The following is a 22,711-nucleotide window of genomic DNA, read 5'->3' on the forward strand; positions in this document are numbered from 1 at the left end:
TCCTGGAACTCTGTGAGGTGCAAATCTCTCTTCAGCTAAGAAACTTTTCTTATCTTACTGATTGCCTCTTCTATTGTATTCTCTATCCCCTTCTCGATTTCTATCCCTCTCCTGATTTATATCTCTGTTTTTGCACTGTGCTTTGAGGTGTCTCTTTCTCTTATCTTCCAGGATGCTAATTCAGACATCAACCATGACCACTTTCTCCTTCAGTTCAACTCTTGAAACTTTTACATCAAAATCTTTTTTGGTCTCAGAAAATCAGTGTGTGTGTGTGTGTGTGTTGCACTTAAATCTCCTTAAGTTTCCTTATTCTTTTGGTTCAAGTTATCTATGCCAACAGCTATTTCTGTACTGAGGGTTCTACTTGTAATTCTTCTCCCTGGCTGCTGGGCCCCATTAGGAAGCTTCTTTTCCTTTGTTTGCTCACTGAGGCGCTGTCCCATGTATTGGGGTATCTCAAGTGGCAGCATTCCCAAAGCAGTGGAAGGAACAGTGGTCTCAACCTCCCCTGGCCACAGCTTAGCGGCAGATGGGTTGCCAGTCCTCTGGTGAGGCCCTAGGAGGAAGCCCTTCCCAGTCTTTTCACCTCTTCAACTCAGGATTGGAGGCAACTCAGCCCATGTGCTCAGCTCCTCGGGAACCAGGGGGACCAGCTACACTCATAGGGACCTTCCCCCTGGTCCTCTGTCAGGATGCTGAAGCCTCACCAACATTCCAGGCATTGCCTGCCTCCCAACAGCTGCTTTTCTCGGGAGAGGCAGGTGTGTTAAATTGCAAGTAGAAAAAATGCACGATGTGTCCAAGCTGCTAATCTCTCCAGAACCTCCTATCCCTCGTTCGCCATGTCTCAGAACTTCCTCACTTCTTGTTTAGTTTTGCATTCCAAAGTGCTCAATAAATATGACTGAATAAATGCCACCACTCCTACCACAAATATTCTCTGGTGCAGCTTCTAGTCATTATGATGTTTTTAGAAGCTAACTCAAGTCGGCTTAAATTAAAAACTTTTTTTTTTTTTTTTTAATCTCACGAAAAAGGAAGTCCCAAGGTCGGGTGGGCTTCAGGGAAGCTTGATTCAGCAGCTCTTCAATGTCAGTAAGACGAAGCTTTTTTTGTTTGTTTTTTCTCTCTCTGCTCTGCCATCCTTGATGTTGGCTTCATCGTCAGGCTGACAGCAAGTTGGAGGCTGCAGTCTCAGGCAGCACACCTAAGACTTGACAACACCCAGAGAAAGAAAAGTCAAAATCCCCTCGTATTTTACTGGCCAGATTGGGTTACATGCCCATTCCTAAACTTGCAAGGGTGATGGGGTTGACCAAAGACCAATCATCCCTAACCACATGGCTGTTTGAGGAGAAGATACTTAAAATCGGGGAATACCTGCTCACAAGCTAAATGTTCTCAGCTCAATAAGCAGTTTTTCACATGAAAACAAGAAGAGCTGGCATTTGAGTGCTCACCGTGTGCAAGGCGCCTTACATTCTCACTTAACCCTCATCACAGTCCCCTGAGGTGGCTAATATTACTATCTTTGTTTCACAGACGAGATACCTAGAGCTTAACTAACTTTAACAAGGTCACGCAGTTAATGAACCATCATTTCCCTCCTTATAGATTCTATACGTCTACGAACGCAGCTTAGCATTGCAGTTGGCAACAGAACACGTCCTTTACATATTAATTCCCTTGGACCCCGTGTGAGAGCTATAATTAGGCACTCTACTTTTAAGACACCGTCTTTCATATTACGGAGCCTGGTAACTAGCTCACAGTGCAAATCATTAACGGCAGACCACTAGCTGTGCTCTCCCTGATGCAGCTGGGACAGTGCAGACCTGTTCAGCCATGCCTTGGAGCTTCACCTTTGTTTCTTATATATCAAGCTCAAGAATCCTATTATAAAACAAGCCTCGTGATCTTATTATGATACAGCTGAGCCCTATGTGGCTTATGCATTCATTTTATATATTCCCTTAGAAACTAACAAGTATCTGGCAAGTCAAACAAGTATTTTATACTCCTGTCTACACATGAAACTCTTTGCACTTGGGGCTTTGCAGTTTGCGTGTGTGTGTGTGTGTGTTCAATTAAGTGTTTGCCCATTAAAAGCAATAAACACTCATGGAACACAGAACATATGGGGGGAAGGTACCCGAAGTTCTACTCTTCGACTCTCCTTCTCCCACTCCCAGGATAATCAGTTACTATGTGGTGTATTTCTATAGACTCCTTTTGCAATGCATTTATTTTTCTTTAATTTAAAATTATTATTTATAGTAATATTCAAATATACATAAAAGTAGAAATGTAGTAAGGAAGCCCCATGTTCCCATCACCCAACTTCAACAATCAACAATGACAATGTGTTGTACCATATTTGACATCACACCATATGTAGTAATTTTTTAATTTATTATAAAGAGAATCTTTCATAAAAAATTCATATACAGAAGGATAAAAAGTTAAAAAATCCTCTTCCTCTCCCAAGACCCTTAATTCCAGTGCTCAGAAATAATTGAACAGTTTTTAATGTATCCATCTAGAGATTTTCTATACATAAATTATATATTTTTACAAACTTCAAAAATTTCACACGTAACAAATAAGGCCACACATGTTTATTAATACCTGCTTTTTCCACTTACTGTATCTTGGAGGTCTTTAAAAGTAAATACCTAGGAGTGGCCTGCATTCTTCAGCAGCTACAGTGTCCCACTGGAAAAGATACTTAACCCAGGAATGTGAAGAGGGTGAAAGCTACTTGATTTGGAAGATATGTAGATTCTATCTCTAAAGCCAGAGGTTTACAAAGTGGGTTGTGTACACACCAAGGTGTGTGCAAAAAGACCCAATGGAATGTGGGAGGAAATACTGTAGCTTCCATTAATTTTTAACTCATCCCTTTTAATTTTTGCATATTTTAAAACATAGTAACAGTATAACACATTTGCATTATTTATGAACAAATATTTCCATATTACGAATGTGTACTCAAGATTTTTAAGGATGGAGTACAAGATGAACATAGTTGGTAACCACACTCCCAGGCCACTGTTTCTTAGAGAGTGCTACAGAAAGCAGGGATGCTTTTAAGACTGAAAGAGTAGGCTGACGGCCTGACCTCTGACAAGTGTTTTAACAGACGTGGAACTCCAAGCCTCGTAAGAACTCCTTAGGTAAGGAGAACCCGTCCCTGGCTGGGGATCCTACAAAGGTACCCACCATCTAAGCAGCAATACACAATGTTTCTACAGAACCCAGACTCTTGGGGTGGGGGGGCGGGGGCGCAGGGCAGCTAGGGAGGACTAGCAGGAGAGTTTCCTAGTTTGGGAGCACTATATATTATCATAAGACCCTTTTAGAGACCAAAATCAGTGTTAGTATATTAGATGCTCTTAGAAGAACCTCGTTTTTTTTTTTTTTTAAATCAATAAAAATAAACAAAAACCCATTTGACTTTTACTCAGCATTTTCATTTGACCCTGGAATCCATATCCCCTCCCAACTTTTTTTTTTTTTCTGAATAGTTATTTTAAAACCTATGGAACTAGAATTTTGTGGGAAAACTTTACAGAAAAACGTTGATCTGGACTTTTGCTGCAGGAAAACACCATCTACAAAATGTTTAACTTCTACCTTTTATTCTGAAATAGTCAAATAAAAAATACCATAGATGATTTAGCTAAAGAAAACAAACACTTGTCCACACACACAAAGAAGCTAGGGCCTCCCCATTTAATTTCTAATTTGAGCTTTCTTAATCCATTTCTTCTGCCAGGAGTTATATATGATTTGTTGCTTATACACTCCAAAGCTAAGCTGTGCTTTTCCCATTTGTGCAAAACGTGGTGGGTATATTTTATATTCTATAAATACAAATGCATATTAGATTTTTTTTTCATTTTATTGTGCTTTGCTTTATCGCTCTTCACAGATATTGTGGGGTTTTTTTTTTTAACATCTTTATTGGAGTATAATTGCTTTTTAGATTTTGAAAGGAAATTTCTCTCTGGGGGTGAGCGGAGGAGGTTGTGCCGCCAGGGGCTTTAGAATCAAGAGATGTTAAAAGTTACAAGTATGAGTGTTGGTAAGGTTCTGATGAGACTAACTTTTGTGCATTATTTTGTGAAATTAGCTTCATTGCCTATTTTGCAAAGCACACACCCTTTACTAAAATACAAATGTTTATTGAACACTTACTATAGCCAAGTTCAAGGAAATGGAGATCAATAAAATTCAGCCCTGTGGAAGAACCAAGAGGGAAGAGACAATCCAAGCAGAGGGAAAAGCATGCCCACTGGCATGGAAGTACAACAGAGCATGAAACAGTCAAGGAACTGCCCTGCAGTTAAATCCTTTCTAAAAGCGACAGTAAGTTTGGCACTAGTTAGAACAAACTTTTACCAAAACTTCAAAACTCAGCTCAAGCATATATCCTTTGGAAAGTCATCTTGGCTCACATATGCATCACCTCTGAGTTTCTAGCTACACTGTATTGATATAGTTTACAGCACAAATCCCTCTGCATTATGACTGTTGGGTTTTTTCCTTCCACTAGATTACGAGCTCCCTGAGAGCTTGGATTACAGTCCCTGGGGGGCTGAGGACAAAATGCAGCAGGTTGATAAGCAAATGGGAAATGAAGTAGCCACTGAGAATAGATGATCCTTTCAAGAGCTTGGCTTGGGTGAGGCAGGATTACACTGCAATGTGGTATGTGCTATGACAGAGAATGTACAAAATGCCAGAGAGCAGCAAATCAGATGGACACCTCACTCAGCATGGTACGAGGTTAGATGTCCTGATTCTGAGTTTATCATAGTCATGACACAGACGTCAAGGTCTGAAAAGCCAAGGGCCTTTCACAACTCTCAAACTTTTGCCGATATCCTTAAGAACAATAACCAAGTAAGACATCTGCCAAAGTACAAGCCAGCTCTTCAGTAAATGAATACTTTATGCAAAAATGAAAAATTATTTTAAAAAAATACACAAAGGAATATGAATGGCTGGGTTCACATATAATGAAATCAAGAGCAAAAAATATTACCTTTCCCCAAAGAAAAACTAGCTATCAGTGCCCAATATATAACCATTCACTATTAATAAAAACCCTATTTGACCCGTTTAACCTCTCTTCATCCTTCAGATTTGGGCTCAAGCATCACTTTCTTGGGGACACATTCCCTATCCTTCCTGACCAGGTCCCACCTCCTTCCTCAACCCCATCCCTGCATGATCAGCTCTTGGACCACCAAGGCCTCCCCCTCACAGCACTTACCATGGTTGTTATTGACACGTCTTCACATGGTTATTGGATTAGTATCTATCTCACCTCCCAGCCATAAGCTTCACAAGGGCAGGGACACTGTACGTTCACTACTGTATTCCTATCATCCAGCAGAGGTGCCGGTGCAGCCAGGCGCTGAACACAGATCTGCCCAACGAATACCTGAGGCAACCAGTGCACACAAATCAGCACGTGCATACCACAGGAGCAAAGAATTCCAAACATGTTCTGAAAAGATTTCAAGGGAGAAGGGGGAAAAGAATGGTTAACAGGTCACTTAAGTTAATCAGAGGTCCTACTAATAGGGACTTGCAAAAAATAAAAACTACAATCACAAAACCAAAGTAATGAAAAATTAATCATAATATATTGACACTTTATAAAAACTGGCCTTTTGGGTTCAGAAATAGAGGCTAACTGTCCAAAAGGCAGGGGGAAAAAAATAAAATATACATCGAGAATGAAGAATAAAATTGTTTAATTAGTTCAGTATTACCAAATAGGCTTCACTTTTCAAAATGATGTCTAAAACTCACACAATGGAAACACATTTTATATAAGACAATCTACACTAGATCCAGTTATTCTAATTTATTTACATTGAGAACAAACAATTCCAAGATATCTTTTTAAAGATACATTTCCACCTCCAGGGATCATTATCATTTTAAAAAGAAAGAGTAGAATCTAGTTTACTGTACTGAGCTACTTAACACTTATTCTAATACAGGACACACAGGTTAAACGTGGATCATCTGATCATACTCCCTGACATGTTTTAACAGAAAATAAATATTTTCTTTAACTAGCTGTTAAGCCCCACAAAAACTAGTGAGCAAGGAGGGATCTAATGGCCTGCTTGACATGATTGCTGAATGACTGATAGCTTCAAGCATTCACCATAGCAGTTGAAATCAATTAATCACTCATTGTAACTGGAGCAGAATATAATAACTATATATAACTATGTTTGCTTGACTGGTCCAAGGATAATTCCACTAAAATCACTAAAAAAAAACCCATTAGGAATATAGGCCATTATCAGGAATTGTTGCTAAAATAAAAACAGTAATGAATGAGCGTCTATATGAACTTAATTCACGTTTTTAAAAATTTTTAAAGAAAATGTTGAATACAAGCACAGGTAGAGAAAACAGTATAATGAGTCCCCAAGGGGCCGTCACCCAGCTTCAACAATTACCAACTCATAGTCTCGTTTTCAGCTTTACTCCCATACCCTACCCAACTGCAGCTCGCAATTTTTTTTTTTTTAATTTTTGGCTGCATTGTGTCTTCATTGCTGCGCCCGGGCTTTCTCTAGTTGCGGCGAGCAGGGGTTAACTCTTCCTTGCGGTGCGCGGCCTTCTCATTGCGGTGGCTTCTCTTATTGCAGAGCACGGGCTTCAGTAGTTGTGGCTCACGGGCTCTCGAGCGCAGGCTCAGCAGTTGTGGCGCACAGGCTTAGTTGCTCCGCGGCATGTGGGATCTTCCTGGACCAGGGCTCGAACACGTGTCCCCTGAATTAGCAGGTGGATTCTCAACCACTGTGCCACCAGGGAAGCCCTGCAATTTTTTTTTTAAGCAAACCTAAACACCGTATCATTTCACTTTCAGGTCTTCAGCGTGTGTCTCTAAAAGGGCTCCTTTTAAAAATGTAACCATGATACCATTATCACACCTAAAGATAATTGCAAAAATCCTTAAAATCATCAAATATCCAGTTAGTTTTCCTATTTCCTCATTTTTCATTGTTTATTTATATCAGGATCCAAATAAATCCATAGGTTGTATTGGCAGATAAATCTCAAGTCTCTCTGAATCCATCTTTTTCTTTTTTCCTTGCAAGTCAGTTGTTGAAGAAACAGGGTCATTTGTCCTGTAGTTTTCCAGTCTGGGTTTTGCTGATTGAATCCTTTGTGGTATCATTTAACGTGTCCCTTTATTTCCTGTGTTTCTGGTACAGAGGTTGTTAGACCCGGAGGCTTGACCAGGATCAGATCGGACTTTTGGCAGGACTGCTTCAGAAGTGGCGCGCGTGTCTCCATTAGGAGGCACAAATTATTGGACTGCTGTCTCTTTGTGAGGTTAGCAGCCACTGCAGCTTGTTGTCTGGGTCCATTAATCATTGTCGGGTAAAATGGCGATATTGTATCACTCCTCCTTATTAGCTGGAATATTTCTTTAAGAGCATATTCCAAAGGTAACTAGGATTTTGTAAACTATCATTATTAACTCATAGAGTAAAACAGCTTTGGCCAGTGGAAACTTCTTCAAGAGGCCTCCTGAATCTTTTTTCACAGACCTCTAATAGCTTCCTTGCGTTCTGGTATGACTGTTTTCTAGGCTCTACTTACACATTTCTTTCCGTATACCTGGAATTAGCCAGTTACCCAAGGAAGTCTGGTTTTTTTGAAGAAAATGGTATTTAGAGACCACGAACAGGGCACAATTTTTGACTTTCATTTGGATTATGTCCACAACTAATAAAGTCAATTAAGCAGGAGCCTTCTACCATTGTTTCTAATAAATCCTACATGGCTACACACATGTAAATTTTTAACCACGGGGCTCTCAGATTTTTAAAAACTTATCTATATAATATGCTAACGGTGGAAGTATTCTTATATGTTAATGGTAGAAGTATAACTTGGTACATCTTATCTGGAAGACAATAGCATAATTTTTATCAACAACCTTTAGAAAATCTTTTTTTTTTTTTTGGCTGCATTAGGTCTTCATTGCTGTGCACAGGCTTTCTCCAATTGTAGCGAGCGGGGGCTACCCTTCCTTGCCGGGCACGGGACTTCTCACTGCGGTGGCTTCTCTTGTTGCGGAGCACGGGCTCTAGGCGTGTGGGCTTCAGTAGTTGCAGCATGCAGGCTCAGTAGCTGTGGTGCACGGGCTTAGCTGCTCCACCGCATGTGGGATCTTCCCGGACCAGGGCTCTAACCCGTGTCCCCTGCATTGGCAGGCAGATTCTTAACCACTGCGCCACCAGGGAGGCCCCTAGAAAATCTTTAACCCACTTTTAGGAATTTATTTTATTAATAGGCTTAGGATTTTCCTTAAAGGATTGTTTAAAATAATGAACAATCTGAAAACCTAAATATCCAAACAATAGGGAATTGGTTAATTTTTTAAACGTATAATACATCCATAGAATGAAATATTTACAGTCATTAAAATGATGCAGATACAGTATCAATGTATTGTTAAATAAGAAAGGTGCACAGAAAAAAGTCTTAAAGACTATATCCCAAAATGTTAACAAGGCAAACTGGGCTGTTCTCATGTTTCCACTGGCTGGTTTAGGATTTGGCTACTTCTCCATCTGCTTTCCAGTCTCCAAAATGTTGTTCTTGTTATCTTCTCTTCGATATTCCTTATCCTTGTTGGATATGCTGTTTTCTTTCCCCAATCACTAGGATCTTAGCAGAGATTTTAGGAAAGAGCAGAGGCTAATAAATATTTTGCTCAACCCTCCATTTTTACCTAGTATCATGTTGCTTTTCATAGGAGAGAACAGATACTCTGAAGAGCTTATCAATGACAAAATATATGAATTTCTACTGAAAATAGTACATACATGTATGTACCTAAGACACACAAACAATACAGTAATACAGAATACAAGGGTTCACTTGTATCCTAATAATGTAAAGGGTTGGATACAGAAATGATAGTGGAAAAACTAAACTGGTAATAAACGGAAAAAGTGATTCAAATGGAAGTTGTTTTTAATCAAGAACATAAAACCAGAAATGCTGAAACTGAAGCTGAGCTCTGTGGAGCAAACTAATTATCCTTTTTGTTACTTAGAAGTCAAAAGTGCTTTTCAGGAAACTACAGTTTCTTGCGACTTTAGTGACTTCTCTAGAGAAGAACTGTCCCTGGCAGCTGCTTTTAAACTATATCCAACTTGCTCTCTAGTTTTGGGAGACCTTGACTCTTTAAATCTGGATAAAGAACATTACTTCTTATACCCCTGAAGATGGGCTGTCCAGTTTTGCAATGGACTTACTACACTGACCCTCTCGTACTTTCGATTAGAAATACTTAGGAAATTAAAAGCCTTCCCAAGCACAAGCACCCACAATTGCACAGCTGCCAAGGACACTAATCTAATCCCATCTTTGGAGAAATAATAATCATTAGGTCTTAAAATGTACAGACCACAGGGACAGAAATAAGAACTCGAGAGTAGTTTGCTCAATTTGGAGAAATCTTCAGTTTTCACTAGTCTGTGAATATAACAAAAATGAAGTACCCAAAGCACAAACTGCTGAAGACATCTCAGAAAACAAGACTGATCAGATAAAGCTGCCATTCCCTAAAAGAAGTCCTTCCCAAAACTGTATGATATTGCCTGACGCTATGGAGAACACTAGTCCAGAAACTGTAATAATTTATTCTATTGCTGATTTAATCTAAACAAAATTTAAATATTCAGTTGTAAGTAAAAGTAATAAATTTGCAAACATCTGAATCAATATTGACGGTTTCATCAACAAACATAATTAAACATAGTATACATTTTGAGGTTTCTAAATTAAAGTAACTAAAAAGTATTGCATATTTTTCCTCATTTAACAAATACTACTTATTTAAGCTGGCCTCAATATATTTAAAAAATAACGAAATAACTTGGGTTTGGGGCAGATTGTTCTGTGCAGGGCACCACTCTGGGCTTACAATTCTTTTTCTAGGTAAGACTGAAATGTCAAGTCTCTTCTTAATTTGCTATGAATTTGACAAAGCAGGAAAACGTGGCTCAAAATTTTAAAATACACTTATCATCAAACTAGACTTTTAAAATAAATGAGGTACTTAGCATTCAAAACTTTGCAATATATATATAAGACCACAGTTTCCAAAATGGCTCAGCTCTTCTGCTAAGACAGACACGTTTAAGCACTTTGAATACTGATTAGAAATAACGTAAAGCAGTTGAGACTAAATGTTTTTCAAATGTTCATTGTGTGTAGAAAGAGATATCTAATCATAAAATTTTTACATGAAGTCTTAATTAGGAATAAAGATATCTGTACTTGTGTGGGAAGAGACCACCCTTTCTGCTTAACAACCTCTTTCATTTAGTAAGGAAAAGCTGCCTTGCGGGAAGCTTCTTTTGATAGTTCTCAGAGTTCAAAGAGTATGAAACCTTCAAGACGATTTCATCAAGTCTATTTATTAATGCATTTCAAGTTTCAAAAAACCTTACATCTTTGCACAATACTTTATTTTTTGCATTTTTTAGTAAAAATTTCCAAAGTGAACAAAAAGATACTGTATAAAACACAGTGGACATTAAACTGACAGTAGTATTAGAGCTCATTTGTCTTGATCCTTTTGTTTTACCACATCTTGATTTGCAGTGGAAAGAGTTCAGTGCACGCATCTCTTTTCAGAAAACATTTAACTTAGACTCAAAATAAAATAGGGCAGTATGTACCTGCCAAAACCCTACCACAGGATAACATTACAAGCAAAAAATGTACATGTTCCAAAGTCTACCACACTCAAGAAGTTACTAATAACTCTTGCAGAGTAAAAGTCACCATTTTAGAAATGCAAACCCACTTCCAACCTTTGCACAGTCCAAAAACAAAGGCATTTAAATGATTTAAAAGCAATTACATATATATCTACCTACTTGTTTGTTTAGAATTATTTATAGTCTATCTGGGGTTTCATGTACAAAATTCGTCTCTAAATCATGTACAAAAAGCTGTATTTTGAAAAAAGTCACCACATACTGTACAAGTTTACAAGGAAGAGATCCCATTATTTTCTCTAGCATTTTTGGCCTTGCTGGCTTGCGTCACATTATGAGAATGATTGTGTAAACCTTATACTCTTAAGAAAAAAAGGAAAAAAAAAAAAAAGCCAAACACAAATCTTTTCAACTTTTCCTAAATTTGACTCCTATGTGAAGCCAGGAAAATCATAGCTGTTTACTTCTAATTTAAGTGATGTAGCTGGAAAACAGAAGCAATAAATATGTCACAAGCTTAAAGTTTTTTTGTAATGCCCCCTTCCATTCCTGCATAGCAATAAGCCTGTTAATACATTAAATGCTTTTGCCTTCTTTCTTTAAAAAGCCAATTATTTACACCTGTTTAAAAAATAAATTTGGAATGGGACATTGTGCTGTTTCACCTTCATTGCAGTTAAAATATCTTAGGGGAAAAAAATGTCAGAAGGCCTACCTACAATTTTAACTACTGGTTGAGCAAATCACTCTTCTTTAGTGGTTACCAATGATCAGTGATGATATGCTGAAAACGCTGTTCAAATATTTTGATAAAACAGAGACACAGCTTTTCTTTTCCGTATCAGACAAAACCAAAACGTAATTAGCATACAAATAAGAGGCTGCAAATAAAAAGAATCATTTCACTGACATAACTGCTACCAAACATGAATAAAATTTCACCTATCAATTCAAAAATGGAATTGAATTAGAAAGTTTAAAACAAGTAAGCGGAAGTCAGACATTTACATACAGACCTAAGCCTGAAGTAGTAGTATGCTGCATATGTCCAGTTTGCACTTAACTGTGTTCTTCAGCATCGTCACTCTTGTGCTCTTAGCAGCCATTTGATAAAACAAAATGAATATCAGAACCAACTCCATCATAAGGAAAAGGTAAACTGATTCTCGTTTCAAAACTGCCTGTGTAAAGCATTACAGAATCCTGGACCACTGAATACCACCATTCTCTGTTATCCTGAGTATGTCAATTAAACAGTAATTTTTCATTAAGAGCGGAAAAATTTTATAATACGAAGAAACATCCATATTGCAATTTCTGTTTACAATTGCACACAGAAGTACAGTGTACGTAAGAAATACATGTCTGCATATAACAAGGTATGTACATTGGCAAGTGATGTCTCCAATGTTGAGGTGGTCGAGCCTCCTAGCCTTGACTGGCAGTTGAAAAAAATATATATATTTCAATTTGTGATAAAAGTTTATCGAGAGCCAAGTTTGCCTGCAAGTGAAGAAAATGCAGCAACGAAGAACAGGGAACACGGGGCACATAATAATATTCTAAGACTTTGTGCCATTAGGTTAAAAATATCTGTCCATAAGAAAATTGGGTTCCTTTTTCACATCCCACCCCCAAATTGGAATTTTCAGGCTTTAAAATTTAAGTAATTCCACCTGATCTGAGGACATGATCTCTTGCCATTTTTTTCTTCAACTGTTATTTGTGAGGGTTTAGTTTGGGGATGATGATTTAATAGGTTTCTCTTTGGAGTGAAGTTTTCCCATTGTAGGCACTAGGAAGAACCAAGGCAAAAGCTGAGTTAACGTCTCATGTGTCCCATCTGATAACTCTCCCGGGGCCTCTGACGCTGGGGTTGCTGAATGGGCTGGGGAGGTCTCCTCCTCTTTAAAGTGCCTGTGAGTCACAAACAAAAGCAAGAGAGATTTACCATGAGCTTTTTAATCTTTAAAAACAAAGCTGCCATTTCAGTTAAGAAAAAGAAAAAAGGTTCTAGATCAGCATTGTCCAAAACAAATATAATATGAGCCATATATGTAAGTTTCTATTTTCTGGTAACCACAATGAAAAAAGTTAAAGAGAAACAGGTAAAATAATTTTAATAACATTTTTACTTCATTTAACCCAATATAGTCAAAATATTATCATTTCAAGATGTAATCAATATAAAGAATCATTAATGAAATATTTCATTTTTTAAATACTAAGTCTTCAGAGTCTGTATGTATTTTATATTTACAATACATCTCAGTTGAGACTAGCCACATGTCAAATGCTTAACAGCTACAACTATTAGATTAATATGGGTCTGAGGATAGACTCCATGAGGAAGAAATTGCTGAGTGTCTTCGAGCAAATGACTTAGCCTCTCTGAAACTCAGATGACTAACTAGTCTATAAAACAGGGATAATAATTAACTCAGATAGTCTATTGTGAGGATTATATGATAATTCATGTAAAAGTGCTTAACATTTTTTATGAGGGTTCAATAAACAACAGTTAAGAGCTGGAAAATGCTTAAAATGAAATTAAGTAAAAGAATCATGTCATTGAATGAGGTCATAATTGGTAATGTATCTAAAAAGTGTCACTTGGCCCTTGGAAATCCCTAAGAAACTGACATCAGTTCCAGAGTGCTAACGTGCTAATTTACAAAAAGCAATGACATCAAAATCAAACTTCCTCTGATTCCCACCAAGATACTGTCCCAGCATGACCACTGACCTCTCTTGCCTTAAGATAGGCAAACATAGGGGAACAACTGAGGGAAAATGGAGAAAATTATAAGAAACCCCTAGTTTTAAACAACTTTGTGTAAGGCAGTGGATTTGGCCTGAGGCAAGAGGCTTCAATGAGAAGTGAGTGGGAGGCAGGAGAGGGAACTACTGCCATTTACCTCAGGCCTTGGGACAGTGTTGTCCCACACCTACTTCCCAGGTGTCCTGAGGGGAGCGTGGAAGCGACACCGACCTTGGGGAGGGGGTGGGAGAAACAGGTGGGGCCTAAACAATCCGGAGCAGTCGCTTCCTTACCCTCCTTCTCCAAATCCCTGGGGCTCGTCTAAAGAGGGTATCTCCTCCCAGCCCTGTCTCCCTGAGAGGTAAAGCGTGGTGGAGACAAAACCTTAGGAGTTGTTTTCAGAGATGGAGAATACCTATGCTTGTTTGGTGACTGAAGCCTCTACACTAAGACTCTCCCACAGACTGGAACTTGTATTTCCCCATAAGCATCATCCCTAGGGAAAATGACTTTACGTGCCAGAAAATATTTCAAGAGCACAAACGTTAAAAACCGTAACTGAAGCATAGCTATTAGAATAGAAAGAACAATCATTTAAAAGTAGTCTATCATAATAAAACCAACAAGGGAAGATTTTTGGATTTTTTTTAAAAGGATATATTAGCATTAAATCGGCAGCCATAAGCTAGACTGGGTTGATAAAAAAAACAACAACAAAAAACACACACTTAAAAATCAACTACATAATTCATCCAGTAATCCCATTCTCAAGGAGAAAGTATTATATATTAGTTACTGAAGACTCATTTATAATTCAGTTCTACTTGCTAAATGGTTCTGAGTAATAAAAATATTGCTCAAATTGTCTTACCTGGAAGAGGTTTAGGAGGAGGCAACTTTGGATTACTACTTGGAGTATGAACACTGCATATCTTAATAAAACCGGCCATTAACATGATCAGGGCAATTCCCATAAGTAATACTGCCCACCAATAAGCCTAGAAACAAACAGATTTTTCCACTGAAAAAAACTATGAAATATTTCAGAATATTTTATATTATATAAAATATACAATAGGATATATTACATTTTAATTTTTAAAGAACATCTGTTCATTGGGATTTATAGATATCATATAAAAGCACACATATATTAATCTCTTTAAATAAAAAAAAAGTACAAAGGAGAAAACAAAAATCACTCATAATTTCACTTCCTAGAGGAAACCACTCAATCTTATTTTCATTTCAGTCTCTTTTCTATATAACTATGTTTGTCATACAGGAAAACACATGTGCAAAACTGGGGTCATCCTGCATATAGTTTATATTGCATTTTCCCATGTTACTAAATATTTTCTGATTTAAATACTTCCTTCCTTTCTTTTGCCTGTTACTCTTACAGACTTTGCTTTTTATACTATCCAGTGACTTAGAAGGTATATAACTTGCTTTAAATTCTACTAGATAGATTTTTAAAATATTCTTTAACCTATATTTTTTTCTAATCATCAAAGCTAAGACTGAAATTCTATCTTTTTTGAGGCCCCTCTTTCCTGTTTCTCTATTTCATTTAGAACTTGAGTCCCAGACTACTGTTATTGAATTATTCCTATACAATGTATCTTAGTTTTCATTTTATATATATATATATATGTAATATCTGTTATATATATATTCACTTATTTAAAGGTTAACTGTCTTCTTTAATATGAAAAGTGGAAGGATACACACATTCTAGAAGCAGGTAAAGTTTACCTCTAAGAAGGTACTAAAAAATTTCATTTCCAACTTAAATCATATTAAATCAATTAGCCAAACAAAAAACCTTCAAAAACTACTGACATAATCTTATTTATAGAAAAATTACTGTTGCCATTCTTAATAAATTTTAAGTCTATTTTGCAATTCAAAATATTCAATTTTTGTCTTAAGATAGCATGTACTAATAAACATCATACAAAATAGTAACAACTAGAAAACTATGAACCTTATATTGGCTTACACAGATTGTTATAATACATATAAAGTTATTGCTAATTATTGCCAATAAAACTCCCATTTAAGAAGCGCTTCTCGGACCTGGGGCCTTAAAACAAGAAGGCTACTACTTCTATACTGTTTTCTTTTTCCAGCAGTGACAATATAATTAAAGAAACAGAAGCTGAAATAAAAATGAATGTTGTGGTAAAATACCCCAAGCCACTTCCCCCGTGTGTGCATAAAGCCTTTCATATATATATATATAAACATATCAATTTAATTTTGAAAGAATCCCAAACTTATAGAAAAGTTCCAAGTACAGTACAAAGAAGTTTGTAAAATCTGGAACCATCTGAGAGTAAACTGCTACCATGATGTCCTGTTACACTTGAACAATTCAGCATATAGTTCCTGCAACTTAAGGGGGTTTTCCTAGACAACCACAACAAAATCAGGAAATTGGCATTGTTACATCACTACCATTTAATCCTCAGGCCTCCTCATTCAAGTTTTGCCATATGTCCCAATACCAGCCGATTCAAAACTGGGCTGCATTTACCAGCTGTGTTTCTTCAGTCTCCTGCAATCTGGAAACAATCCACAGTCTTTCCTTAGCTTATATAACTTGACACTTTTGAAGATTACAGGTCAGTTATTTTGCATTGGAATGTCCCTCAACTGGGGTTTCTCAGATGTTTCTTTATTATTAGATTCAGGTCATACATCTTTAGTAAGAATATCTCAGAAGTGATCCTGTATTCTTCTCATTGCATCCAACCAGGTGACACATGACTTTGATCTCATTACTAAGGACGTTAACTGGATCACTTGATCAAGGTGTTAACTGCCAAACTTGACCAAAAAGATACTCTTCTCTTTTGTAGTCAATGAGTATTTTGTACGGACATAATTTAGAACTATATAAATATTCTATTCCTCATAAAACTTTCAATTTATCCATTTATTTATTCCCTCATGATTTCCTATTTCCTTAATGGGTTATAATCCATTACTATCATTATTGTGTCTTTTGGGCATGTCCTCACCATTCTCTGAGCACTTCAGCTGGCACAAGGAGTTCCAGGTTCATCTTGTTCTTTCCCCGCCCCAGCCCTGGAATCAGTCATTTCTCCAAGGAGCCCTAGTTCCTTTTAAAACTGCCCCTCCTAAGCAGACACCCTCCTCACAATACTTGTACTCTGACAGCCCAAGCCAGTCACCCCTCCACATGGTACAAAGGGCACCCTGCCCTGTGCCAGTACAGCTCCCCTCACCAGGCATGGATGCCTTGCTTGGCCTCACCTAATTGCCTTCAGGAATGAAGTGTTCAAGAAAGGAGAGAGCAAGGGGTGATGCAAGTCAGTCTCACTGCCAAAAGATTTATCTTTAAAGAGAAGCTACAAATCTGAATTTTTACATGAAATCTGTTTTTAAATGCTAACAACTCATTCAAAATTTCTAAAAACAAGAGGTAGACCATCCAAGACACATTTGCCGGGCTGAATCTGGCTTGGAAACCACAGTTTACAATCTACTTTTCAGAAGCCATTTCTTGCATCCTACTGAGATTGCCAGATAGTTTTCTAAAACTTTCTTTTCGTTTCTGTAGAAAATAATTTTCAGAGCACTGCTCCTCCCTGTGAGTCTTTAGGATAATATTCCCTTTCCCTTGTTAAATAAACTTCCCACAGGCTCCTGTTGTTTTTCCTGTTTTATTCATCCTCAAATAACAGACCTGCTATTTATCAAAAAAAAGGCAGGGTTTAAGTCCTGTCCTCAGTCTGTCAACTCAAGTGCTGGCTGATTCCTCTTTTCATTTCTGCCTACTGTCACCTGCAGAACTATATGCACAGCGTTTGTCGTGTTCCAAGCATCCAGAGGCCTTTTAAATGTGGCATTTAATGAAGTAAGACCTTCTTCTACCTTTCCTGTCTGCAACTCTGACACTCTGACCCAGTAAAATCATTAAGAACCAAAATCACCAGCTTGTACTGCTACAAGTACTCTTCCTGCTCTATACCAGTGGTTCTCAACCTTGGCTACACATTAGAATCGCCTGGAAACTCAGATACCTGGACTAAATCCCAGACTCCAGTAGGGTGGGGGTGGGATCCTGACATCAGCAGTTTTGCTAAAGCTGCCACATGATTCCACTACGCAGCCAAGACTGAGAACTACTGGTCTCTACCAAGGGTCAGCAAACTTTTTCTATAAAGAGCCAAACAACTAACATTTTAGGCTTTGTGGGCCATATGGTCCTGGTCAAAACAATTCATTTCTGCCACTGTAGTACAAAAGCAGCCATAGATAAGACACAACACAGGTGAATGTGGCTGTGTTCCAGTAAAACATTACTTACAATTCAGTGTTCTGGTGGAGGGCCCAGGGAACTGCATTTTAAACAAGCATGCCCGTGACTAGGATGCAGATGAGTGCTTCTTACTCAGTGTAGACATGCTGGCATTGTGGTACGGGACCATTTTGAGCAATGCAGGAAGTTTAGCATACATGGCCCTCATCCATCAGATGCCAGTAGAGTCCCTCAGTTACTCTGACAACTACTGTATATTTCCAAATACCCTCTGGAAAGGCAGTATCACCTCTAATGTGATCCATTTTATAAGCACAAAGGGTCAAGGGTCTTCCTACTACCTTCAGGCTGGTGGGCTAGCTCTGTTATGGGAGATGCCCTTCCATTCCTGACGTTCATTATATTCTCTAACACATTTCCTTCGTTCTAGTCTTCCCTGCTGAAAACCATCTTCCACATGGTCATCAGTGTTACAACTACTTAAAACACAGAATTATGTCACTCCTCTATGTAAAACCCTTCTTCAAAAGCTTCCCACCAAAGATCTCCAAGATAAATCATTAGGTGGGAGAGAGAAAAAAAACAAAACCAGAGCACAAAATGAATTGCAGCCCAGTAAAAATATGATTCCACTTGTCTTTTTAAAATATATTTTCTTGTAAAAATACAGTTTCTGAAAAATATATAAGAAACTCGTCTTGAGAGGACTGGGCTCCAGGGAAAAAAGGCGGCTTACTTTGCAACATATTACTTTGCCAATTAAAAAAAAAAAAAAGGATAATCACTGAAGGATAAAAGTGAAAAAATTTTTTATTTACAATATTTCTTATGTCTGTGACTATTTCGGCTGCTCTCTCTTCATAAAATATCCACGTGCCCCTCTACTTCTACTAGACCTTAAGAACCTAGCTTCGGTGTCACATCCTTAAAGAAGCCTTCTCCAAATAGGTTCTCCTATTTCCTGTGAAAACATGATGCAGAACTGAAAATATGTTTCTATGTGCTTATCCTCTCTATCCCAAACTGGACTGCAAGCTTTTTGAATTTATATTCTATAAACTCAGTATCTACTCTACCAAAAAGTACCTGTTGGACTAGTTATTACACGTGAGTCATTACTCCAAATACTGACTTATCGAAACACTTCTCATTTATTATATTTATTCATTTATTATATCTAGATTGCACATTTATTATATCTAGATTGCACGCACGCACAAATAATGCAAAAGGCTCTTACAACAGAGGACATAAAAAATTATGGTTTGACACCTCTTCTAATACCAGTTTTTCAGTACCTATACAGTTTTAAATAGTGATGCAAGTAGTATGGCAGTAACAAAGGCAGACTGGAGAGAGGAAGCCTGAATTTAACAGTGGTTGTAACTTTGTAGAAAACAAAGGTCAAAAGGACCGAGTCCCAGCTGAGATCAACAGACATTTACGAAAATGTGGCACCCAGGTCCTTGAGAATTTCCAGTCCCTTCTAGCAGTGTTCCTGGTCTTCCTCTAAAATCTTCCAGGTAACTATATACCTCAAAAGCCCAAAGCTGAAATGTTTTCGTGACAATGATAGTAGCTCTCAGAAACAGAATATCGCAGTGGATAGAAGACAGCAAGGAAAAAACCAAACAAAACAATAGTGCATTTGAGAGTGTTAGTAAATATGGTCACTTTCGGTAGAGAAGATTTTTTTAAATGCCCCCTTCAAAAGATAATTATCAGAGAGTGGTAAATGCTAAATCACATGTTTTCTCATATACTATAAAATTTGGAAAAAGAATACCAACCAGGGTAACAAGTGCAATATATGTGTTTCATCTCAGAAAAGAGATCACAGTTTGTCCACCTGTTAAGAGTCTGAAATAAAAGAGAGCTGTCATTCGTTCAACAAGCATTTAATGAATGTAAATTACGAGTCAAGCTCTCCTCTTTCATAGATACAAGGGTGTTAAGTGAAACTTAAGAAACAAAGAGAAGACATCCAAAAGTTTAAAAAACAGCTTAGAAGTTAACAAGTACTAAATCAAGTCTGAGAAAATAATTCTACATAAGAAACAGATAGATGATGTTCAATACATCCACTCATATGGCCAAAAGAACAAACACAAAGTAGAAAAATTAAGTAAAAATGACAAAAATGAAATGTCAAAATGTGCCAGTCTAGGGGACTTCCCTGGTGGTGCAGTGGTTAAGAATCCGTCTGCCAGTGCAGGGGACACGGGTTCAAGCCCTGGTCCTGGAAGATCCCACATGCCGCGGAGCAACTAAGCCCGTGTGCCACAACTACTGAGCCTGCGCTCTAGAGCCTGTGAGCCACAACTACTGAGCCCACGTGCCACAACTACTGAAGCCTGTGCGCCTAGAGCCTGTGCTCCACAACAAGAGAAGCCACTGCAATGAGAAGCCAGCACACCGCAACAAAGAGTAGCCCCCACTCAATGCAACTAGAGAAAGCCCGCTCACAGCAATGAAGACCCAATGCAGTCAATAAATAAATAAATAAATAAATTTATTAAAAAAAAATTTGCCAGTCTAATTTATTATGTTATAATTATAATAGTTTTTTATTTAATAATCTAAATAAACAAAAAGGACCTATAGGATAACAGAACAATAAAACAGGTTTCACCCAAAAAACTGTGAGGGGGAAGGGGCAAGACAAGCCATCAAGTCTCTTCAGACATAAGATAATCTTAGCTGATTTTAAAGATCTCTAGAAAAAGTTAATCATATAATCCTTTTGGTGAATTTCCAGTGTTAACAACTCTCACTCACAGCAAACACGCTCTAGACTTCCGGGTGGTCACAAGACCATGTGGGGCCCACAGTCCCTTGTCAGGACACTGATTATGCCATCCTGCAGGGGCAGAAAGCTTCCCTTCATCCTTCAGAAGATACCACTGTCTGGACTCTGACTAAATGTTCTTTTATCCTTCAACACTCCACGCACCACCCCTCTCGAAAGCAACTGGCTACTAATCTTCCTGTGACTTTATACTCAGCTTGGGCAAGCAGGTTAAAATACCACTGAGAGATACCTGAAAACATTACAACTTCAAAGTTAGGATAATGTGTATGATTTTTTCTTTTCCATATAAATTATGACATAGTAATCTGCTTCATTCATCTTGCAAACACATACTGACTCCTTACCATATGCTAAGCCCTGTGACAATACTGCATCTTTGTTGTTAAAGTTTCGGTAGTGATATCTATGAGGCCTATTCTACTAGGCAACAAAGGACTCTGGAGGTCCACAACCACCTTCCATTTTCAACATAGCAGGAAGACAAAGTAGAAAATTTCTGTTACAAGTCTTTTAAAAGGAGTCATTACACTGCAGAGACTGTGAAAATGTTTCCCAAACTTTAGCATGCACCAGCACATACTGACTCAGGGGTCCACGTGGGACCTGATCATTTGCATTTTTATCAAGTTCCCAGGTGCTGCTGATGCTGCTGGTCAGGGCACTACACTTTGAGATCCACTGGTCTAGATTAGGGCTTGGCAGACACTTCCTATCAAAGGCCAGACAAATATTTTAGGCTTTATGGGGCCAGGCAGTCTCTGCTGCAACTATTCAAAGTGCAAAAGCAGCCATAAGCAATATATAACTGAATGGGCATGGCCATGTTCTGATAAATCACTACTTATGGACACTGAAATTTGAATTTCATATAATTTTCAGAAGAATATATATTTTTTTAAATTAATTATGGCCATTAGTTCCGTTACGGGTAATATTCTTTTTTTTTTTTTTTTTTTTACAAATTTATTTTATTTATTTATTTTTGGCTGCGTTGGGTCTTCGTTGCTATGCGCAGACTTTCTCTAGTTGCGGCGAGCGGGGGGCTACACTTTGTTGCGGCGCACGGGCTTCTCATTGCGGTGGCTTCTCTTGTTGCGGAGCACCAGCTCTAGGCGCACGGGCTTCAGTAGTTGTGGCACACTGGCTTAGTTGCTCCGCCGCATGTGGGATCTTCCAGGACCAGGGCCTGAACCCGTGTCCCCTGCATTGGCAGGAGGATTCTTAACCACTGCACCACCAGGGAAGTCCCCAGAATATTATTTTGATTTTTTTCAACTACTTGTACATGCGAAACCGTTCTTAGCTTGTGAGCCATACAAAAATAGGCAGTGGGCTAAATTTGGCTCATGAGCCATAGTTTGCCAACCCCTGTTCTACATGAATGGTTGGTTCTCAATCCCAGTTGCTCATCAGAATTGAGAGTTGGGAGCTTTGAAATGACCCAAACACTTATACTCCATCCCCAGAGATTCTGACTTAATTGGTCTAAGCCCTTAGGTGATTCTCATGTACAATATGAATAAAGGTCAGGTAAGTTTGGAAAATGAAGTTAAAAAGATTTTTTATCGTGGGGCTTCTCACAATATTATCACAAATCTCTAAGAGGGGACTATAGTATGCAATATTTTCCAGATTCATTTGACCACCAAACCTATGGATCTAGTGTTCTGTGAAGCACTTGGAAACACTGCTCTAAATCTTTCATAAAGAACACCAGATACTTACCTAGGTTCATAAAATTACAGCAAAATAAGAGAGAAGAAATTAATTCAAAAATGAGAAACATAGTTGACTCTTGTTAAAATAATAATAAAAGGATGAACTCCTGATAAATCTGAACAAATTAAAAAGAAAAAAGCCACAAACTAACAGGCGATTATTTTAAAGTGTGCGGTAAATACAATGATAGATTTGAAAAAAATCAAGGTCAAAGATGGTTTCCTATGTCAAACCTAACACAAGAGGTGCAGAAAATGTGAACACATCAGTAACTATGGAAGAAAATGAAAAAGAATTACCAATGTACCCATTTAATGAAAAGGAGACAGTGGTACAGG

At 37.9% G+C, this 22,711-nt stretch overlaps 1 protein-coding gene and 1 long non-coding RNA gene across 5 annotated transcripts in view; one reads left to right on the forward strand and one right to left on the reverse strand.

Annotated features, from left to right (window-relative positions):
- Positions 1 to 22,711, forward strand: part of LOC309626862 — an 844,624-nt gene that overhangs the window by 729,024 nt on the left and 92,889 nt on the right. The window lies entirely within an intron of this gene.
- ADAM10 (ADAM metallopeptidase domain 10) overlaps positions 10,462 to 22,711 on the reverse strand; it is a 114,269-nt gene continuing 102,019 nt past the window's right edge. For 3 of the 4 annotated variants that reach the window (XM_082388096.1, XM_082388098.1, XM_082388097.1), the window contains 2 exons: positions 14,420 to 14,546; positions 10,462 to 12,704 (listed from right to left, as the gene is read on the reverse strand). In XM_082388096.1, the coding sequence (XP_082244222.1) occupies positions 12,610 to 12,704; positions 14,420 to 14,546 (222 nt within the window). In that variant the 3' untranslated portion in view covers positions 10,462 to 12,609. The remainder of the gene's footprint in view (positions 12,705 to 14,419; positions 14,547 to 22,711) is intronic. The other variant, XM_082388099.1, reaches the window with a different exon arrangement.

This window comes from Balaenoptera borealis (genome assembly GCF_965194805.1).
Source record: "Balaenoptera borealis genome assembly, chromosome: 3".
In the NCBI taxonomy this organism is placed as follows: domain Eukaryota; kingdom Metazoa; phylum Chordata; class Mammalia; order Artiodactyla; family Balaenopteridae; genus Balaenoptera; species Balaenoptera borealis.